This window comes from Colletes latitarsis, chromosome 9 (assembly GCF_051014445.1).
Source record: "Colletes latitarsis isolate SP2378_abdomen chromosome 9, iyColLati1, whole genome shotgun sequence".
NCBI classification, from domain to species: domain Eukaryota; kingdom Metazoa; phylum Arthropoda; class Insecta; order Hymenoptera; family Colletidae; genus Colletes; species Colletes latitarsis.
In genome coordinates this window covers 16,888,587-16,913,240 of record NC_135142.1, presented here as the reverse complement: position 1 = coordinate 16,913,240, position 24,654 = coordinate 16,888,587, and the positions used below count along the sequence as shown (strand labels likewise).

At 34.5% G+C, this 24,654-nt stretch overlaps 1 protein-coding gene across 1 annotated transcript in view; it reads right to left on the bottom strand.

The window, feature by feature from the left end:
- Positions 1 to 24,654, bottom strand: part of LOC143345522 (LON peptidase N-terminal domain and RING finger protein 3) — a 111,729-nt gene that overhangs the window by 26,603 nt on the left and 60,472 nt on the right. Inside the window, exons 2-3 of the mRNA XM_076772743.1 lie at positions 4,096 to 4,214; positions 16 to 138 (exon numbers count right to left, since the gene is read on the bottom strand). Coding sequence (XP_076628858.1) covers positions 16 to 138; positions 4,096 to 4,214 — 242 coding nt within the window. The remainder of the gene's footprint in view (positions 1 to 15; positions 139 to 4,095; positions 4,215 to 24,654) is intronic.

Here is a 24,654-nt window from a genome sequence, read left to right as displayed (position 1 = left end):
TAAAAGTCAACATACCTTGATCAATTCGTGACGTACAGCTTGAGGATTCTTGTCAATAGCCACGCTGATGCAAATGGCGAAGAGCGCTTCTTCGTGTCTGCCCAGCGCTGATAAAGCCACCCCTCTTCTGTAATGTCCCTATCGATGAACACGTAATAATTAGAACACGAGAGTACCGATCGAGTCGAAATATTAACAGTTATTAATCGATATGTTTTGATTAGACTTGCGATAACGTTGCGTAAAAAATTATGTATTATACGCAAATCGAAAATCTTAATTTCTCGAGATACTCGGGTAAAATTATACCTAATTTTCAGTTTCTATGTGTCTGTGTACATATAACGGATACCGTTTTACTACATGTAAACCAACCAATTGGCAAATTAAAATTAATATAAATGCAAAATTGCATGGGATTCGTTTCATCGTTATTTCACGATTAACCCCTTGACGTACGATTTAATTCCAAATAATTTTTCAAAAATACACTATTTAATTTTGTTTAAATTTGTACCTACAAGGAATACTCACGAAAAAGAATAGATTTGTTTTACGAATACTTCGTCGATATAAAAATGTGTTGATTTCAATTTATAAGATTGGATGACGAGTGAGTAATCTCATAATTGTGAAACTTGACATCAAGAATTTGTGACGAGTCAGACTTTATATTGCTGCACGATGATTCGTAACATTAACAATTCATAACTTGTTCTACTCAAATTTTGAACAAGTTATTATACATATCACTAATAAAAGTTCATAAGGGAACGAAGAGAGAGTTTCTTCTTTTCTTAACGTTCAAAATCGGTACGTTGCAAATGTATATTTATAATAATAAGTCGAGATCATTCCACAAACAATAGATTTTCAAAATGTTTGACAAATGTTAATCAACACACAGTTGTAATGTAACTTAGAAAATAGGTTGAAATGTAACATGGTTGTCACACTCTTCGCGCAAAGCTATTATTAAAGGTTGAATCGATAAACACACATAGCATTTGCAACTTGTTTGTAGGAACACCGTTCTAGGGTCAGTTGAACCGAATCTGATAAAAACCGTGGCACGAGGAGGAAACCACTCATTTGTCGCATTCCTCGGCGAGGTGGTTGGTCTGGGTCAGAGGTCAGGTTTAGCCCTTAGATTTAGGTTAGGGATACCACGTTGTCGCGTTGTGGGTGGGTTTGGACCAGGATTGGGTTAAGGGTAAAGAGGCAGTACGCCGCCCAACATGTGATCGAAGACCGTGCCAAGTGGGAGAAACCAACCCCCTATGCCATAGCTTTCGTGCGATAGATTCAACCGTACCTACTGTTATACCTCTATTTTCTACGAAATATCTTCTCCGAGCTATTACGTGTGCCTCTGAATAACGGGAGTCGTTTACGGTTCGCGCGCGATGAGTCTCCGGACGTACTTTCTACTTGTATTCTGTTAAATGGTGATTCATTACACCCATGAAGCGGGCATCAATAAAAATGTACATTGACGTTTGATTTCTTTGAATTACTTCTACCACTTTTTAGACGTATCAGAATGCGATAGTTCGAACAACGAATATTTTACAATAATTAATTTAACACGTTCACTGCCAGATCAAAACCGTAGAATATTCTGCAAAAGTAAAATTTTGATTTTAGACCATTATAAGCAACATAGCCTAAAAATTTTTTCAGTACTTATTTTTGCAACCTTGTTATAATTCATAAATTCTATCCTTTATTTCCCTCGACGTCTTAACTTGAGAATTAATTTTTCTAGTATCATAGTGGTAAATCCTGTCACCCATATATGGGTGACGTGGCAGTCGAAGTGTTAAACATAAATCGAACACGTTAAAACCGTATAACTGTTTGTGATACGATTTGCTTCCTTTTGTATCACAATTTCCTACAACTTCGTCGATCAAAATATCAGTAAGCGTGCAAATTATAAATAGTGGAAAACAGAGACTGGCAAAATTCATTCCTACCTGAAAATTGCAAGTCTAATTATTGAAATAGTACAGAAAGTTTGCAAACGAAAGCTCCTACGAAAACTCCAACTTGTCTGGTTCTGTGTTCCGTTGCGATATTACTTAAACGCTGGTACATAAACCGAGGAAGTTTATTGCGCTCTTCTTTAGCGTAGAAAATTGTTACGGTATTTACCAAGGTTTCTTCACCCATGACCATATTTCTTCCAAAAAATACAAGTATTTTATACAGTACAGAGGGTGGTTTTAATAATTGGAACGAGCTATAACTTTGTTTCTATTGAAATTAGAACGACATTATAGAAAACTGTTGCGCTGTTTAATATGTTCTATCATACGACTGTAAATTGTTTTTCGCAGATACACCAGTGTATTTGCAAAATGCAGTTAAACTATTTATTTAAGTGGAACCATAAGAATGTTTTTTCTTCAATTGATTCCTCGTGTTATTTTACGTATAAAAGATAAAAGACAAGTCACTGACAATTTTTAGTTTTCAAGATACTTTGCCACCGTTACGTTTTGCAAATATTCTTATCCTTTTATTTGCACTTTCCATTGCATTATTTAATTGTCCACTGTTAATAACGTAAAATAATACGAAAAATCAAGTTATAAAAAAAAATTCGTAGGGTTCCATTTAAAAAAATAGTGCAACTGCATTCTGCAATTACATACTAGTGCATCTGTGAAAAACAATTTGCAGTCGTATGATAGAACATGTTAAACAGTGAAACAGTGAAAATGGTTAAGATTTTGGGGGTATGTCTATTCACCAAAAATGATTGTAATGGACCCCCGCAACCGAAAATAATTTTTCCAGAATGATTTGAAATTTTTTCTTTCGTCGAAAAATTTAGGCACCTACCCCCTATCGATTTTTCTTAAAAATTCCTTTTTCATTTTTAGTAATTTTGTTTGGCGCCCTACAGAAAAGTTATTTAATACTTTTTTGTAGGTACTAATGAGCTCTACTTCAGAAAAAAGTTTCATTAAAATATATTCACAATTGTAGGAGTTATGGCTGTTTGAAAATTGGACCATTTTTATGTGGTTTTTCTCATTTTGCGGGTTCAAGGACCAACTTTTCGAATATTTTAGCGATTTGTACATATTCTCCACCAAAATACGCGTAGTTTGCTTTTTTAAACATTAAAATCGTCCAATCCGTTCAGAAGTTATGACGTTTTAAAGATTCGCATGAAATTTCAGGGAACCATTTCTGGTGTCACATTAGATTTTTGGTATGGAATTTTTTTCTCGAAAGTGCGTGGGATTTCGAGAGTATCTGTGTTGACCAAAAATGATTGTAATTAACCCCTGCAACTAAAAATAATTTTTTCAGAATGATTTGAAATTTTTTAATTTCACCGAAAAATTTTCTGATCAGTATGGAACTTTAAACGTTAATAACTTTTTAACGTAGCCTAAATCAACAAATTGATATTCTCGATTTTCGTCCTATTTGGCCTCTAGAATCTCCCATTCAAATTTTTCCCAGAGATGACCGAACACCCTGTATACGTATCATTTATTTAAAGGAAAGGTGATCATAGAAAAATAAATATTACTGACTCGTGAAATACTTGTCTCTACAAATATTGTTTTAAATCGGTTTAAAGATTTCTATAGGTTGGCCCAATTTCTAGAATCGCTCCATGTAGTTGTAAATGCATTATGTGCGCGTGAGCACCGATGCAAACGGTGCATAAAGGAAGACAGAACCGCATAAGTGGCTCCACCCGTAGACAGGAGTGCATTAAGTGAGTTTCATTCATGACATAATTATATTTCAAGCTTACAGTATCAAAGTGTAGAGAGAAAATTACGAAGGAAACGGTAGAACTTTGCAAAGTTCGCGTACGATGGTAAGAAAACAAATATTAAAAGAATGCGACTTTAGATTTCAAGGTGGTTTCTGAGTCAATTTTGCGACACCCTTAATTAACGAATCTCCACGAATCACGTTTCGTAGATTTGAAATCAGTTCTCATTTGATATAGAACAGGATCGATAAGCTTCTTGTTTACACGAAACATAATTTTATTCTATGCGTATCACTGGTTCAGTGGCTCTGGACACAAAAATGACCGTAGAAAACGGAGTTTCTCACCTTGCCCCAATCCGGTCGAAGCCTAACAGCATGATCAGCGTCCGTGAGGGAGGCTTGAGGCCTATTCAGTAGAAGCAAGACGTGAGCCCTGTTGCTAAGATGAAGTGGGCTGTTTGGCGCTGAAACAGGAGAAAACACGTCCGTAAAGCATTGGTAAAATGTTACCGCCGATGAGCGCGCGGGGGAGTTTTCTTGGCAAGAAAACCGTCCCCCGTGTTTAACGAAAACCTTTTCTCTCTGATTGAATCGAGGAAAGGATTTCACATTACCAAGGAGTAGATTCTAGAATCTCTTTGATACATTCCTGCATTCTTAAGAGTTCTCAAACATTTCGCGGAAAAGTGGAATTCGAAGTAAGCTCCTACAATGGAAATCTCGTTTCCGTTTAAACGAATAATCGTTTCTCAACTTCAAATTCCTAGGCAATCTCTAACTTCGATATTCTACAAGTTCACTCTTAAGTTTCTCCAAGTTTTGTAAATACGTTTAATTTAATTTTGTAAAAAAATTAATCAATTCTTGCATAATCTTACATAGTATTATCCATGAAAACTTAATAAATTATCTATCTAATAATTAATATCTAATTCTTATATTACGTATGTCCCAATGTTTGTTTTCATTTTACTTATTTAATGTCACATCGACTTAAAAGTTATTAGTAACCATCGTGAGGTACATTCATATCATTTAATAAACATACAGTCATGAATCTTCAACAACGCTTATCTTATTTTCTTTTAAATCGTTATTCGATCAGCGTGCGCACGATCGAGAATCCGCGATCGAAATTTTGATCGGTTATAGCATCGTTCGAGAATTAATTTGATAAAGGAGCTCGTAAATAAGAGATCGATCAGAACTCGTCGAGAAATAATAGCTTATAAGTTCGCAAAACGATAGAATGTTCAACCGATGAATTCTCCGTCGCGTCGAGATCGTTGATTCGTAAATTTCACGTAACGTACTGAAAATCGCCTAACAAGGCGATGCAATTCTTTTATGAGTTATGTCGACTACGAACGTTGCACAACGCGAGCGTAGGCGATTACGGGCTAGTACACGCTTCACGGCCTCGTCGAATTTATTCCGAAAGCGCAATACGTGCTAAATAATTTTCTCTTTCATCGATTCGACCTTCGATGACGTTCGGTAAACGGAATACACAATGTCTTCTACGAGAATCGTTTATACGTCGTGGCTGGAACGGAGTATGCTCGTCGATCTTTGCGAGCGAAAGCTTGTAATTAGTACGGTCGAATTAAACTGCACAAATTAATTGGCTTACATAAAGTACCGGTGAACGAATTGAATGCTCGTCGTGCTCTGCATTCGGTCGCCTCGTGGGTGTCAGGATCTTCGAATAGTCGAGTTTTATCGAATCAACGAGCTGTACACAATATTCTTCGATTACGCTAGATAGACCATAAAGAAATTAAATAATTCTACTTCGAGGTGTATCCGGAGAAATAGTTGGAAACGTGATATACAGGGTGTTCGGCCACCCCAAGGAAAAATTTTAATGGGGGATTCTAGAGGCCAAAATAAGACGAAAATCAAGAATACCAATTTGTTGATGAAGGCTTTGTTACACGGTTATTAACGTTTAAAGTTCCGACCGTACTGAATTTTTTTCTAAAAAATACGCAAGATTTCGGGGGTATGTCTATTTACCAAAAATGATTGTAATTGAACCCCGTAACCGAAAATAATTTTTCCAAAACGATTTGAAATTTTTTTTTCCGTCGAAAAATTTCACACCTTCTCGAATTTTTTTCTCGAAAACCCGTACGAATTCGGGGATATGTCTATTGACCAAAAATGATTGTAATTGACCCCCGCAACCGAAAATAATTTTTTTAGAATTAACTAAAAATTTTTTTTTTCGTCGAAAAATTTAGGCACCTACCCCCCGTCGATTTTCCTTAAAAATTCCTTTTTCATTTTTAGTAATTTTGTTTGACGCTCTACAGAAAAGTTGTCTAATACTTTTGTGTAGGTACCCATGAGCTCTACTTCAGAAAAAAGTTTCATTGAAATATATTCACAATTGTAGGAGTTATGGCTGTTTGAATATTGGACCATTTTTATGGTGTTTTTCTCATTTTGCGGGGTCAAGGACGAACTTTTCGAATATTTTTGTGATTTGTACATATTTTCGACCAAAATACAAGTAATTTGCTTTTTTAAACATTAAAATCGTCCAATCCGTTCAGAAGTTATGAGGTTTTAAAGATTCGCATGAAAATTCGGGCAGACATTTCTGGCCAGAAATTATATTTTCGGTAAGGAATTTTTTTCTCGAAACTGAGTAGGATTTCGGGGGTATGTCTGTTGACCAAAAATGCTTGCAATTAACTCCTGCATCTAAAAATAATTTTTCCAAGACGATTCGAAAGTCTTTTTTTTCACCCAAAACTTTCAGCACTTACTCGAATTTTTTTCTCGAAAGTGGGTAGGATTTCGGAAGTATGTGTATTCACCAAAAATGATTGTAATTGACCCCCGCAATCGAAAATAATTTTTCCAGAACGATTTGAAATTTTTGAATTGTTAATAACTTTTTAACGAAGCCTCCATCAACAAATTGATATTCTTGATTTTCATCTTATTTTGGCCTCTATAATCCTCTATTAAAATTTTTCCCTGAGGTGGCCGAACACCCTGTATATTTATAAATTTTCTTACAAGAGGATATAATGGAATTATTAGCACTAGTTTTGCGGGCATTGATCACACATTTATTTATTGATACCTTTCATGTTGACGATTTTTCTTTTAACCCCTTAACGCTCATATTTTTCGGGTTAACCAAGAGTGATCAGTTTCCTTTATTGGATTTATTTCTAAAAATGCGGTTTTTGTTACTTACAATGTTGTATCCAACGTATAATTTGAAAAAGAACAAATATTGTCATCCCTTAAACCGTTAGATTAAACAAATATCGTTTTTCGAAGCAGTCAGACTCGAGCATGAACGTTATGGGGTTAATTAGAATCAATCAAATTCAACATAAATTGTTAAAAAATAATATTTATGCGTTCTGCAATTTTAAATATGGAATCTGACATCCGTCAAATTGACGGCTTCCGTAAATGTAGTGTTAGAGACAAAATGAAATTTTTTTAGATTCATCCATTTACACCTTTCCTATATTTCTAATAGTTTGCGCGATATTTGACGAAATACGTTTTGCTGCCCCTACTTTGAAGGTGAATTTCACCCCTTCAATATGGGTGATAGTAAATAAATAAAATACAAATCAAATATTTTCCTTGTTGAAAGGAATACATTTACGATGAAATATTTTATTCGAACAATAAGTAACCAGCGAGACTAACGTATGGTAATTTATTCGATCGATCGATTCGATTTCTATTTACTTACTGTGAAATATTTTATTCGTAATTTGAATTTTTATTTTTATTTAGCGAACAACGGGTAAACAGTTGTTTATTTTTTATTTGTCATTCGAAACTTTTGAATTAATAAGAATTTTGCCCGATTGTGTTGTTGAATAATTTATGTGATCATTTTTATAAACGTCTGGACGTCTGGCAAGAATTTAATTATCCTATTTCCAAAACACAATTAACTGTTCGCGTAAGAACCACATATTATAAATTTGTTCCAAAGAGACAATTCTATAGACATAAATTGTCAGAGAAATGTTGAAGTTCAGACGATGTAAATCTATTGTAACGGGAGTATTTACGACCTGACTTTTGCTAGTGAAGAACCTATATACCTACTCCAAACTATTTAGAACAGGATCATGAGCAAGAAGATATGAAAGGAGTTGAGATAAAATTACCAGAGAATTTTGTTCGAAACGTGGAAAATGTACATCTTATTAAAAAATCTGTTTCAATTAAATCTTGATCGAAATGTGCGTTTGAAAGTTTAAAAATCGAAAAATTATAATAAAAAACAATGAATAACCACTGATTTCTACGCGACTATACGCGTCGTTATTACGACGATTCGAAAGTCGAAAAAGAATTTGACTCGTATTATTTGTCTCGCGGGTGTCGATCAAACGAATCGCTGCGATACGACGTTTCGTTCCGTATAATTTCCTCAAGGTAAAGTTTACTATAAGTAGACGCCCGTCTTTGCTGGATGCCTGTAATCGTGCTGGAACATCGTCTTGTAACTTTCTCGAAATAGGTTGTACGCGGTCGCAATTTCGATGGCATCCGTTCCCCTTCGCAGCGATGCACATACGAGTGCAGCGAGCAAAATATTCTCATCCCATTAAGCATTTCCACCTTCTCTTCGCATTGAAAATTAATTCACTTCGTATCGAGTTTAAACGCGTCGTCTCTCGTCGCTGTATCTTGCTCAAAAGAGGACAAATTTCTCGATTCGTCGTAACATCATCGAAATAAAAATCTTATAGTTTTAAGACACACGAATATCTATTGTTTGTCGATATTCTCTTGTCGGATGTAGTTTTACATAGAACTATGTTTACTCGTATCGAATGTAATCTATTCTGCCATTGACACGATAAAATAGTTCAACTGCATCTTTTTTACACGACTGAATAATTAATGATAACACTTTGTTATGGATTGAATAGAATTCGATCGTCTAAGTCGATTGGAGATATATTTAATATCCACAGAATTCTCGAAACAAATTGTAATTTTTGTTACATGTGAATAAGTAACGTTTCTTCATTTGTTGTAACGTAATTGTTGCTACGTTACCCGGGAATACCGTGACATTTATTTTAGCTCAAACACGAAAATACTTTGATAAAGGAAAATTAGAGACTGCCCAGTCTTAGCAGCGAGGTTCTATTTTAGCCTCAAAGAAAGCAGATAATATACGAAAATCTTAAAATCGAACGTGTCCCTGCTATATTACAATGGCGTCCAGAAGCGTTCTTAAGAGTAAAAGAAATTAACTTCTGTAACACACTACTTACTATTTGTCAAATAATACTTTTTCATAGAAACAATTATATGAAACTTATTTCATTTTTATTTGAATAATTAATATTGAAATATCAATTCAACTTCTATTAACTCAAAACTTCAATTTTCATTTCATTTCTTGTTTACAACAATGTAAAGCGTCCATACATAGGATATTTCACAAATACGAGGCCATACTTCAAGAGCTAAATCTACACGCTAACATAAGTAAGCAAATCATATGAAGAATATCATACAAAATATATACATATTTTAGTTTTCGAATTCATTTGTGAAAATCGCAACAAATTCAAATGTATATTGTACGTGTCAAATGTACCTAAACAAGAAAAGAATTGTATATTTACGAAATTCTTTATTTGTGTACATATGTGAATATGTAAATTGAATACATGTAGCTGAAAATAAATATATAATTTTATGCATAATTCCTTAAAATCCGCGTTCAACGAAAATTCTGTTATGGGGAAAAATGAGCCTGGATAAATTTGTCGCGTCCGTCCCGAACTAATCGCCTTCCAAAAGATTATAGAGAAAGTATTCGAAGTGGACTGAAGGCGCAAAGATACGGTTAAACTTCGACAACTTTATCAATCTTATCGGTATTTGGTACCTAAAACTGATCGTTTATATTTCGGCATCGCATCCGGGCAACGCTGGATAATATTCACACGCTCGACGGTTTGTTGGAAATCCTGCAATCATTCTAATCTACAAATTTCGATGTCTCTGATTCAGAAAGGAAGTTTTTGAGTACCTATGGGATGGGTATGACACTTTTTTATCGATATGATTAATAAGTGACATCACAGAAGTTCCGTCAACAGTAGCAGATAACGTTGAAATATTATTTGTAAAATTCAAGGTTTCGGATCAAAACTGTTTAATAGCAATAAAACGTCTTTACCGTAGCAAACTTATAAATATAAATAAAGGTATACGTAAGAAACCAAAAGTCAATTACACAATCGTTTAGGACTACCATGTTCGTACGCTTTTACAGGATATTTACATTCGTCTAACGTGTGAACAATCCTTGTTTTCATTCACCCTTTAAAAATTAATACTACTTCCTTTGTCAGACGATGCTCCTTCTTAATCTTCATCCTCATGATGATTTCCTTGGGTTGTAAACTTGTCTTGGGAATGATATTAACCATGTCGGTTATTTGTCATTTGTCTATGAGATAATTAAAAAATGTTTCTTTATTATAACACTTCAAAAGAGAATGGAATTCGATCAATTAAATTTGTTTTATTCAAATTATGTATTGTAAAGTTGTTGGAAATGATTTTCAATGCTGAACCTCGATATTTTAATTTTTCCAGAAATCATCTATGTTGTGCAACGTGTATTATTCGTAATTAAAGTAGATCTTCAGTTCATATCAATGACGATTAACGTACCAGAGTGACTATCATCGATCAGACTAAAATCTTCATTGCAAAACTTTTTAAACCATCTGAATTGTTATTTGAACCGCGTCTTGCAGGAATAAAAATTGCTGGAAAATACATCTTCTTGTTATTCATTTTCAAAACAAGATTCGTTAAAAGAAAAAAACTATCGAATGTAAAAATTTCATTTTTAAATTAAGCGTCGAGTTGACAGCTTCTATAATATGTATGTATTTTATCAATTTGTAATAATTTTCATTAAAATTACTTATTGGGCCAATTCAATATAGGATCGAGACGTATCACCGGAAATTATCCTAATCGTCACGGTCGTGTCCATGAACAGAGTCGTTCCGGGGAACAGGCGTGACGGTACAACGAGAGAGAAAGAAAAACGTGCTACACGTCGCGCAGCTATCACGATTTGGGCAGTGCAACCAGAGGCGACGCAGGCGGGACTGCATCCTGGCATTGTGAGCAATGTCATTGCCTCCGCGGCTAGAGGCCCTTGGTTGGTCGAGGACGAATTTCCGGCACGCGCGATCACCGCCAATGCCAAGTCGAACCGATTCATTGAGCTCCATTTGTCAACGCTGACCGCGAGGAACCAGCGTCTCGCATAAATCTTCTGTAAACGCGCCTCGCGAATTCTCGCCCCCACAACCGGGCAATTTAACAACAACGTATGAACGCTCGATTGGACGGATCGCTTTGTCGCGAAAATTACGAGAAAACGGAAGACGACGGGACAGACCGTGCACCGGTGCAAGATCGAGAGCCACGGTACAGCGTTGTACTTTCAGTATTTTCGCTTCTTGTTGTACCAATTAGTCGGTCGCCATTTTCGTTTGGGAGCGTTTGACGTTCGTAATGCCCGCTTCTTTGTCGAAAGTGTTGAATTTCGTAAGATATAAGCTCTTTCTCATCCGACTAAGCGTTTATTTGGGACTCAAATAAGAGTCGTCAAACTGAACTGCGAAGCATTTTTGACTTTTTCGTTCGGTGCATCGTTGAGTCGAGTCAGTTTGGAGATCTCGTAGAGAGCAAACCGTAAATATACCTTTCTCAAATAATAAAGGACAATATAAAAAAGGTATAATATACAGGGTGTTCCGCATTTTTCCGTACACGCTTCAGCAGCGTGTTCTACAAGTAAAGGTAAAACTAAAATGTTATATAACAAAAAATCTATAAATGCTTTGTCAAAAAGTTATAACAAAAATACGAACTGTGAAACTCGATTGAGATTCAGGACATTAAAATAAGAAAAGAAATCAATCTTTTGCAAGCATTCGATATCGTGAGTTTCTTTGTGATTTACTGAACATAAACTTGAACAACAGTTCAAAATTTTATGACAACAAAAAGTTATCATCGAAGAAAGAATACTTTAGCACCCAACATAAATGATAGAAACTAAACTCTGATAAAGAAATGTTTAAGTTATCCATATAATTCTACGTTAAAAATATTTTTTCGTGCCTCAACTAGCAGTTGCTCGATGATGAGCAACCTTGTCTAACTACGGAAAAAATAACAGAAAAAATAGGTCGATGACTGATAATAAACGTAAGTATTAATTTCTGGTACCCACAATTCAAAAAACGGCATTATTTATGGAATGACCTAATATAACTCCACAATATCATTTTGACATATAACCAATATAATCAATTTTATTTAAATTTGTTCATACATGTAATGCCCATAAAACGACAGATTTGTTTCGCGAATACTTCCCTCAAACTATTTTTTCATTTTAATATGCATAATTTCATGGCAAGCGTAGCCAAAGGCGCGTAAAATTGTCATAGACTGTAAATAAATCAGTAGTAAAATGTAACATAAGTATTATTCGAATATAACCGCAAATTTTACTTTGAAATTAATTTCAATGAAAAGGAAATTCGTAGACTAGTGTAACAAAGTATTTTTCTCGTTTAAAAAATTGTCATTCCGAACACTGACCGAGCCGACACAGAAAAATGCGTAAACTAGCGAGCGTATGTATGGTCGGACGCGCGAACTTGAAAACGACGCTCGATAAAATTGTCACGAAGCCCCGACGAGGTTCGTTTCACGGAGGCAAGTGTTTTGCCAGCCGTGGCAGAGGATCGATATAACGTTTCCGACACGGATGTCCGAGAAACAGGAATATAGGAGTCACGGGAAACACCGGGTGAACGTGCATTCCACCGTGTGGTGCCTTTAAGTGCATGCCACGAGCGAGTGAACGCAACTCTTTGTGCGAGGTAAGTATGTATTCGACGAAAATTTCACGCATTTTCAACGGACGAAGATTCTTAGCTCACTGTCTGCAAACATATTCCCTGAAACTTTACTCCGTTCAATGCGAAAACAAGTCTCTTACAATCGAGAAACAAAAGACGGGAAAGAATACGGTTAAAAATAAACTCTCTCGTTTCGAAATTGCTATTAACGGGAAGTGCATTCCATCGTGCGATGCATTCGCAAAACACACTGTTGCAAATGACTGAATACAATGTCTTCAAAACACGAATTATTTTTTTAAATAATTACTTACACCTTTGTTTAAAATTGTTTCTTCGTTTAGTTTCTATTCTAATCATTTTTATCAGTAGACTGCAGATCTTTGTGCAAATTCATATTTTTATTAATAGAATTAATGAAATGGGAGCTTTGTAGAGGATTGTCTCAATCTCTAAATATAATATTTCTTATATTTTTGCATATTGAGTGCATTCAAAGTTTTTTGAGAATTAAAATTCCCCATAAATGTATAAATATCCGCGGTTTACCTATCACATTTTGAAATACATTCGGTCGAAACGGAATCGATGATTGAGAATTTGAAAGCAGAAATTACGATATATTCTCAGCCTTGTAGGGCAAAGATTATTTCCTCTTCTTACAGTCATTTTAAAGCTGCTATTTCGAATTTGACTGTCATTCATAGTGTTCAACTTTTCAAATTTACAGCTTCGTTTGAAGTAGAGGTAAAAGATCGAGTTAAAGGAATGTTTAAATATGCAAACGCAGAAACGAAGCTAAAATTTCTAAAAATGAAACAAAACATAAAATGTCCTCTCGCTTTTTGGAGCACTATAAATAGTTAAGATATCGAAAAATAAAAACGATTTGAAGAATTTTATGGGAATTGTTCGTCGGTTAGCTTTAAACCTGTTTAAGAGTTGTTTTTCCTACGAACATAAATCTGAAAATAAACTCTTAAAGTTTGAAAGTGACTTCGATTTAGAAGTACCATTTCAGACTATTCGACATTCACCGCAGTTAAAATCGGGCAGAATTTTATTCGAGTTTTTAATGACATTTATTTATTAATAACGAACAAACTCTCAAATAGTAGTTTCTTCGAACATTTTAACTGGAAAATAAGTTTAGATTGAAACAAAAATTAATTTCGAGTATAAGCTATCATGTGTGTATGAGTAAATAATTTATGTGATCGTGGTTGTCAGAAAGAGTAAATCTTTATACAAGGAGCAAATAAAAATTGAGATATACCATCCTTGAGAAATAATGAACCGAACAGCGAATTATATTCAAATTATTTTAGTCATAATTCTAAGAATTTTAAATCGATGATTCGTTGCTCGATCAATTACGTACTTAAATAATAATGTATCCAGATGAAAAGTTTGCCCATCTCTAACCACAATATTAACTTACGCAGATGTTCGGTTTCGATATCAAGCATTTCAAAACAAAGATGGAGAAACAGTCTTATCAGTCCGTCGCACGAGAACAGGATGTCGTATTCAATCGATAGAAGTTCGTTCCAAGAACGAATTACAACCTGCAATGTTCTGGCGGTACTTTCACATACAAACGCAAGTAATAACCGGCTCACGCTCGTACCTTAGGCGCGTCTGCCTTTTGAGGGCGAGGAAAAAACCGGACCTACCTAATCGTACGGGGGACTGTGCATCGCGACGTCTTTCTCGACGAACAGACTTCTGTGCGTGTGTGTCTTTTAAGTGGTATCTTGCCTATCACGGTCCAGTGACACGTGTGAGAAATGAACGGAATCGACGCGACAACTGATCTGTTTCCTCCAAAATTTTTGACAGAGTACAGACGTTTCTTGATCAGTCTGATTGATTAATTCCAGTTTTGACATTCATTCTGTTGAAATATGCACATTATTTACCAAAAAATTTTTACCAGACCCAGTTCATAAAACTTCAGTGCCAGGATTGAGGGCCGGATATTTATAATAACAGAGACAACTATCGTAATAGAATCACCATTAGTACGTTCCTTCTTAAAAGGGTCAAAACAATATTTTTCTCCAGAAAATTCATATATATTAGCAAAACTTTATAAATTATATAGATTTAATGCATCTGATGATACATATTCATCGTATAGTAAACAGCATATTTTTAAACATATTCTGAAATTAAATAAGCTGTAGTTCATTAGACTATAAGGGGGATCTTCCAAGTCGAGAGAAATAGAAATGTTTAACTCACGAATTACGGTCTGGAGCTCATTTTAAGAATCATTACTGTAATTGTAAAACATTCAAGTAGTTTTTGGTTTATTTTAAAAGTCATAAAGAGTTCTGTTTTTCATGGATATTAACAGAAATGGATATATAAAAAATAACAATTTCTGACTTTTTATTGTAACAATACAAGAGACTTCTCTTTATTTATCAAATGTCATATGCAAGTAAAGATGCTCACAATCAATATCTACGTTGTGATAATATTTTTTTGGTCACATTCTTTGTGATCATATACACCAAAGGAGACACCTTCCGCTAAACAAATGAATAAAGATTGCTATGTAATTACATAGCGATGAAGAAAATAAGAAATTTTAACTAATTAGTGGCACATTAAAAGTATGTAAGTATGTTACAGAAGCTATTGGAAGTAAAATATAAAATCGCGTGTTACTTCAACGTAGTTGATTTGTGGACTTACGTTATCGGGGTATTTTTTATCTACCCTTGTGAATACATACTATATACGCTTGAATTTTTCTATCATTTTTCCTTAGCCCACTTTGTGATAGTACTAGACTAATATTGATTAGAGACATGCTCTATTCTGTGAAAATATCAGCTTTCGTTTTATTGATTCTTTGATAATATAAACAATTTCTTAGAATAATACGTAACAGCTTTGCATATATTTATATTATATTCCTCTAATTGAACGCATTCAAATGACTGCTTTCGAACGAAGAGATTTAATATGATAAAAGACGTTGATTGTCAAGGGACCATATATTTGTGTATACCATTAATAAAATAAAATTTATGGTGTACATTTCGGGAAGTAAATGGAAGTCTGTGATACGATTAAAACATATCAATGTAGAAGTTATTGCGTATCTGCAATTGATGGTTTTATTTATTAACGCGATCGATCATATTAGAGAACGTTATTTCCTGTCTATAGAATCGAATTCTAAGCTATACTAGTAATCAAGTAAAATTTCATTACAGTTTGAAGAGATTACGTTAGATTTCAATATTCAATTTCCACTATTGATATCACCTCTGAAGTTAAAAACTTTCCTAAGTACTTGTACGAAGTGAGAAAATTTCATCAACGTTTAATACTCTATTTTTCTTTTGTGAAAATATAAAATACATAGTATTTTTACGAATGTTATATTTAAATATTGTTCATAGCATGTGTATATAACTGTAAAAAGAAATAAATTGTATAAAAAATCGTTAAATTTTATGGTAATGTTGCTTTTCCTATTTTACTTGTTTCATAAGTATAACGATGCACCCAACAAATGCAACTGCACTTTCTAAAAAATCACAAATTTTATTCCATTACGCGTAAAAAAATATGAGGGCATATTGTTTAAAAAAATCAATGTTTCGTGAGATATCTTACATTTTACCGCGTTAAATTTTAACTTGCAGTGATGATAAACCGTCGTTAATTAAGTGAATGTTATTGGTCGTTGACACGACTTACGTTCACAAGCGTTTACAATTTAATCTGTACAATATGACATATCTCGTAAAACATTATACCTCAATTTTGATACGGATAAAAAAATATGCGATTTTATTGAAAAAGAGCGCATTTCTCGAGCGTGTCGTTGCACTTGTTGAAAAGCGAGGTTGTTTAAATATAGACATTTCTATGCCATTTAACTTTTCCCACTACAGTTTTGTTTTATCTCTTATCAAATTCGAGATGTAACTTGTTCCAATTACACCACGTACTCTGTATAAGAGAAATATTGTTAAAATATGCGTTGCTGAACATTTAATGTCAGAAGATTGCCAGATAATGGTTATTTGCCGGACGTGCCTAATCGTTTTCATGAATTCATGCTCCCATTAAATTTCTTAATATAATACAATATCGCCTCGGAAGTCATAAATAACAGTATTAAAGATAAGTGCGACTATTACAATAAAAGAAATATAATGTCTTGATCTGTTGCAGCGTATTCAGATAACGATCAACCGATGATTCATAGACATTGAGAGGGATTATCCAGCTCCTACATCTACTCTTGTCTTATTGCACGAACCAATAGATACAGTTAGAAGCTAGAAAAATTATGCTAGAGAGTATCATAACGTTAGTGAAACCATTTTCGACTCTGTCCGTGTGCTGTCTCCGCGACAATGTAAACAGTCCTCGCACAGCGGCGTCTTTAGATTGTGTATGCCTAGCTTCATAGTTATACAGGGTGTTCGGCTAACCCTGGGAAAAATTTTAATGAGGGATTCTAGAGGCCAAAATAAGACAATTAAATTCAAAAATTTCAAATCGTTCTGGAAAAATTATTTTCGGTTGCGGGGGTTAATTACAATAATTTTTGGTGAATATACATACCTTCGAAATCCTATCCACTTTCGAGAAAAAAAATCGGGTAGGTGCTGAAATTTTTCGGCGAAAAAACAATTTTTCAAATCGTTCTAAAAAAATTATTTTCGGTTGCGGGGGTCGATTACAATCATTTTTGGTATATACACATACCACCGAAATCCTATGCACTTTCGAGAAAAAAAATTCCTTACCGAAAATCTAATTAGGTGCCTAAAGTCGACGAAAAAAAAAATTTCAAATCGTTCTGAAAAAATTATTATCGGTTGCGGGGGTCAATTGCAATCATTTTTGGTGAATAGACATACCCCCGAAATCCTATCCACTTTCTAGAAAAAAATTCGAGAAGGTGTGAAATTTTTCGACGGGAAAAAAAAATTCAAATCGTTTTGGAAAAATTATTGTCGGTTGCGCGGATCAATTACAATCATTTTTGGTGAATGGACGTACCCCCGAAATCTTGTGCATTTTCGAGAAAAAAATTCAGTACGTGCGGTATTTTAAACATTAATAACTGTTTAGCAAAGCCTCCATCAACAAATTGGTATTCTTGATTTTCGTCTTATTATGGCCTCTAGAATCCCCCATTAAAACTTTTCCCAAGGGTGGCCGAACACCCTGTATGTCTCAGGAACAAGTAAAAGTAGGTCCTCCCTTTGACACAAAACTGTACACTGACACAGGTAGGTAGATACTGTTTATATAATTCGCTTAGTCGCAAGCGACGCGATGCAGTAAAATTCTGATCCACGAAAAATTTTGCAAACGTACGACGGTACAGTTTTTCAGAGAAACGTGATCAGGTATAAAAGTAGAAATCCCTGATCTTCAACCGACGAGGAACCGGCCTTGATCGGTCAATTGAGTTTCATTCGACTATAAGCTGAACCTGCTAAACCTTGCCTCTGATACGGGAATATCTGTACGAGACGTCCTTCGTAAAAAGACTACGCGACCAGAGTATCGCTACAAACCTAATTAGCCCGCACATGATTTGAGAATTTTAAAAAGTAAATTCATCTAACCTCGTTTCGTATCGATCGTTCGAGTTTCAAAGAAAAATTAAAGACAGTTTGAAGACTACTTATTTCTGTAGATTTATATAACTCAGATATAAATGCATAAACAACCATTGAATTTATAATTCATTATTTATTGATCTAACAATAGCTTCCGTTCGTGGAATGGAAAAAACAGCCATACAACTTTAATCGAATTCCTCCAGTAATATGCTCCGTTATGAAACTCGATTGCAACGTAAAATTTACGTAAAATTTTTATAAATTTCATTTCGAATCTGACAGCTAGTCAACAAACTATCGTTTTCTCAATTGATACAAGTTATGCTGATCTAGGATAAGCAAAACCTTTCAATGTGTGAATATTCTTATTACTGCACAAAACATTCGAATACCAAGCTTTAAAAAAATTGACAAAGTTAAAAATATGTTCTGGATAATTAAAAATCATACAAAAACACTTTTCAATATTTCCAAATGAACCAATACTTCGCATGTCGGTTGTTAGTCACGAGCTTCTCAGTTATTCGATCGATATCTTTTTTGCATCGATTAGATTCTAGAAATATTAATCGTTCGATCTATGTATAAAATCTAAATTCGTGCAATGTCTGCATTATACATCTATAGTTCTTGCAAATTTGACTCAAGGACACTTCCTTGACCGTGAGCAACGCCACAAACCACCTCTTCTCTCTCCTGCAGTCCTCAGCTTTCTTCGGACACATGGTCGAGCGCGTTGAACTTATAGGAATGTTTCTAGTAACCGGCTCGAAACACGATGAATCTCTAAATACATTAGAATGCACTTATTGTGTGCAACTAAACAACAAAACAGTTTTTGTACATCCGTACAAAATCATATTAACACTTTGACTGCCACGTCACCCACATATAGGCGACAGGATTTTCTACTATAAAACTAGAAAAATTAATTTTCATGTCGAGATATCGAGAGAAATAAATATGTATAAGATTCATGAATTTTAAGAAATAAGTACTGAAAAATAAGTACCAAAATCAAAATTTTAATCTTTCAGAATATTATACGGTTTTAATTTGGCAGCGAATGTGTTAAAGAGCTGCACATAATATATAATACGATTGGATATTCTGGTAACACGATTTGAGTATACAAAGCGAGATTTAAATAGTTTAGGCTTAGAAGAAGGAATGTTCTTGATTCGATGAGACGATGCATTCAAACTGAACTTTTCGACTATTGGTCTGCAATTAACGTTCTTACTAAATAAATATGGAACATTATCTTTCTTCATTACATTATACGAAACAAGATCTTGAAAGTCCTGACAGCTATTATATTACGAAATTAATTATTCTCACAAATAAACACATGCAACTATGTATATGTATAATTTTACATATTCATCTTCGTATTATCCAATTCTTCGAAAATACTCAAGCCCACAGATTCGAGTGTCTTACCAAATCTGTCCCTATAATACCAACGAGTCTCTTATTGTATTTTACAGCAGACATGAGTTTTGTTAACTTAACATCTCCGTTTTATTCTAACACAAAAGCAAAGAAATCGTGTTGGCATACGTAATTCTAAATGGCATTCAGATTCAGTGACCAGAATTTTTCATGAAGCTTATTTCACCACTAGTTAGACTTTTTTGTTGCATAAACCAATGACTAATAGTATCACTATCATGAGAATGCAATTTATGGACGAGAAGGCGGATTTTCTCACATCGTGAACATCACTCGAGGCCATTCTTTATAGTTTCCTTGCGACACTGTTACTGTTAACCGAGGTCAATGTTTCTTGAATTCATTTTCATCTTTCAAAACTAATGTTATGCTTCAATATCACTGCTGTAATTGAAAACAACTTTACTCTCAATTTTTTGAGTCAGTTTCTTCAAAGGATAATGGTTATTCTCAAACATTTATGTTTAATTCTGATAATGAGCTTCCCGATCTAAGCGTGAATATAAGTAATATCTTCTATTGGCAATGATGATATTCATCCATTAATTATTAAATCTTATAGCATAATTTTTAATAAATTTCTCTCTATCTACTGATTTCAAAATCTGATCAAGGTGAAAAATAGATTCAATACGTGTCTTGTAACAAACGAGCTCATTTAAAATCGATACTCCAAATTGTATATGCATCAATTGTTTAAATTTACACAATGATTCATTGTTTTACTATTTAAGTTCAGATTTCAATTTAAACTAAATTAACAATGTTTTGCTTATGTACATACATGCATTCGTTTTGTATTAAATTATAGCTCCCATATATATAACTGAGACGACATATTATAAGTAATAAAAACAGTTATTAAAACGCGATTTCTTACACGCCTATCAGCATGATCCACATTGGAGGAAATTGATACTTTGTGACTGTATCACCCAAAATATTTTCAAATTTATTTCCACATACATTCTCTTAAATTTTTACACGTAACGTTTAAAGACAAAGTCTAAATACTAAAAACTATTTTCAAGGGCACGTTGATACACGCTTTTCTGTTTGCAATTTTTATTAATAAAAATTAGTAAAAATTGCTAACTGAAAAGCGTGTATCAACGTGCCCTCGAGATCTTCTCTGTCTCCGGCGTCGGTTTCGAGCTTCGCGATGCAACGACGAGAGGAGGAAATCGCCACGAAACGGCCAAACGAGAGAGACGTGAGAAAAAGATAAAGGTCGAGTTCGAGAAGCGAGTTAACGGACCGCTATACCTCGGCCAGCGAGCAACAGCAGCACCAAGCAGCAGCAACGATAGCATGGCGATGAAGTACGCGGCCGGGTGACCGACCTTTACGTAACGCTTAGCTGTTTGCGCCGGAACGGCTGACGTCCATTCGATCCAACGGCGATGCGTCGCCCGACGCAGCTGCACCAACGTGTTGAGAGTCGACGAGAAGACGCTCCCGCGGTACTTCGTCTTCCCGGCGTCCCTGTCCTCCAACCTAACTCATTTATGCCCGACTACCTGCGAACCGCGTGCTACTATGCTGCAGGACGCGTTACAAAGCCAGAAAAACGACGCTTCTTCAAATACTGACGTCTTTTTCTCAACGTTTCATAAAGATCATACACGGTAGCTGAAGAATGCACAGTAGATTCTCATTTATACAGAGTGAGGCACCTAAAACAGGTCACCTGAATACCTTGTTTGTAATTATGGGAAAGAAAGTGTCAGGCAAAAATTGTTTGGGTGATGTCAATAATCTTTTATTAGTAGAGGTGCAGAGGAGATATAAAAGTCAAACTTGTTTTTTTAAATAGAATGATATAAATTTTTATGTATATTCTGATAAAGTTTCTTAGGACGAGTGGAAAAAATACCTACACTAATAAGTGAATTGGGAAAATATTACAGGTGACTGTCCAATCGTGAATGGCCTTCATTTTATAGATCATTGTATTCGTTCAGGAAAGCTCTGTCAGAAGATACGTAACAACTTATATTATGTCATTTAAAAAAACAAGTTTAACCTTTATATCTCCTCTACGCCTCCACCTATAAAAAAATGATTGACATCGTTTCACGTGACCCTCGAAATTAAATAACTTTTGCTTGATACTTTTTTTCTATAACTACCTGCGAACCGCGTGCTACTATGTTCCAGGACGCGTTACAAAGCCAGAAAAACGACGCTTCTTCAAATACTGACGTCTTTTTCTCAACGTTTCATAAAGATCATACACGGTAGCTGAAGAATGCACAGTAGATTCTCATTTATACAGAGTGAGGCACCTAAAACAGGTCACCTGAATACCTTGTTTGTAATTATGGGAAAGAAAGTGTCAGGCAAAAATTGTTTGGGTGATATCAATAATCTTTTATTATTAGAGGTGCAGAGGAGATATAAAAGTCAAACTTGTTTTTTTAAATAGAATGATATAAATTTTTATGCATATTCTGATGGAGTTTTTCAGGACGAGTGCAAAATATACTGACACTAATAAGTAAATTAGGAAAATATTACAGGTGACTGTGCACTTCATTTATAGATCATTGTATTCGTTCTGAAAAGCTCTATCAGAAGATACGTAACACCTTATATTATGTCATTTAAGAAAATAAGTTTGATCTGTACATCTGCTCTAATTAGTATTCTTAATTTTCGTCTTATTTTGGCCTCTAGAATCTGCCATTAAAATTCTTCCCAGAGGTGGTCGAACACCCTGTATATTGTGGTTAACTGAAAAAACTATCAGGACAAATAAGTGTAAAATGTTCAGAATCATTGAATCGAAAACCTAACCTTAGACAACATGTAACAACAAATGTTCAAAAATAATAACATGAATTGGTTGAGAAATTATCACAGCTGCTTTATTCTTCATATATTGTGTTATTCGACTGTCACTAATTGTATACAATTTGAAAGTGTCAACGTATTAAAAAACAGTATTGTGCAACATTTTAATATAAAATCAAAGAAGTTTTATAGGGACGATTGCTTTATCGAAGAAATGAAAGGGAGACGGTGAATGGTGTATTTGAAATATTGCTTTAATTTTTAGTACAACACTATGTACATACAATATTTGAAGTGAACCCGTCAATATTCGCAGAAGATGTAATATAAGAAGGATACATTTATTTTAAATACATTATATAATTTACATTTATTAATATTAGCAACACCGTAACCATTAACTTAAACATGACATTCACGATAAAAGCAAAATGTTCAGATGTGAAACCAATATCGTGACCCTAGTGATTAAGTTATCGATAAGTTACAAACAATTTCGCTTGAATGTTACAAATAAGTATTAAACTAGCAGTTATCGTGTGTTCATTATATTATTATGCAACAACCGTAGTCGAATACTCCGTATTGGTGATTCGTTCCTTAAGAATTTAGATAGGTATAAAGTAAACTATTATTTCTATACAAAAATAAAATATACTGTTTGTAGTTTATAAAATAAAATATGCTATATCTTCTCCTGTTATAATATGAGTAAAAAAATTAGTACACCGAATTTTCTATTGTCATCTAAAGCGACGATTGTAAAAAGTGTGTTGAAAACTTGGACATTTATCTTATAATTTTTATGGGATATTAAATTAAATTAAAGCTCTACACATTATAGAATTCTGTTTAGTTAGTTGTAGTGGTGAACAATATCTACCACCGCGCTGCGCCGGGTGCAATTGGTCCGTTAAACCGCGAAATCAATTCAAGGGTGATTTTGATAGAGCTTTACACCACGGAATTAACTATAATCAGTGTAATACATAATTTATATAATATTACATAATAAGTCGTATAAAATTACAGTCTGTATTTTGATTTTTGGCTTGATATTGCTCAAATAGTGTCAGATTTGTAAAGTTCGTTTAATAAAGACGGGGGTTGAAACCGTTACGATATCGATTCCGCTTATGAAACGGTTATGACAACCAAAATAATTTTTCGATTATTCTACATATATCGGTTCTGAAATGATTCTAAAGTTTGACGTCATTTATGTATCGTTTAAGAACAATTTTCATAATAGTTATCGTATATTACATAATAATACATAAATTTGCTCACATAAACAAAAAGTAAAAATCAAGAAATCTATTTATTTATACCGGGTAACCAAGAAATCTATTTATTAATGCATAATAAAATCATTTCATAACAGATACAGAACCGATAAAAAGAACATTTTATTTTAAAACATCGTTTCGATTTTGAAAGTGTTTCAGTCAGAACTATTATATAACAGTTTGGTGACAGTTATTTTTAAAACCTTATCTGTCCCTGAAGGAGATCGATTATTTAACGCATCGTCAAAAGATCCACAATATTTAAAAAGTGATTCGACATGGAAAATATCACGCGCTTGACACTATTGAACCATCACGTACACCTTATCAAGTTCTTGGAACACAGTAGAAAAGTTGCAAACGATTGGTCAGCGCGATACCGCGAAAACAGTGTGCAAGGTATGTATCAACAACGTGTAGTGCACGTACTTATATTCCCTCCTATTCTGGCAACGATCAATAATGCTCCACGTGTCGCCCGGTGGAACGTGCGCCGGGATGGCAGCGTCCCTTGACACGCCACTTGCCAAAGTATTCTCGCGTATTTCTTTCCGTATGCGCCTGTTTGCATCATCTTTGGAAACCGAGCGTCAAGCACGAGCGTACCAAGACTGCGTTTTACATACGACCCATCGCTCGCGTCGTAACACGTCTGCGATCGCGACTCTTGGCCAATTTGCTGACTGGTCACTCTTCCTGACACGCAGAAGAACGTGCATCGCGACGTTTCCCGGACGCTTTTGCGGGAAACCGACCGCGGGCCAAAATAATTGCGACGCTCATGGCGGACCCCTTACGCAATAAAACCGCCTCGTACAATCCGGAAACATC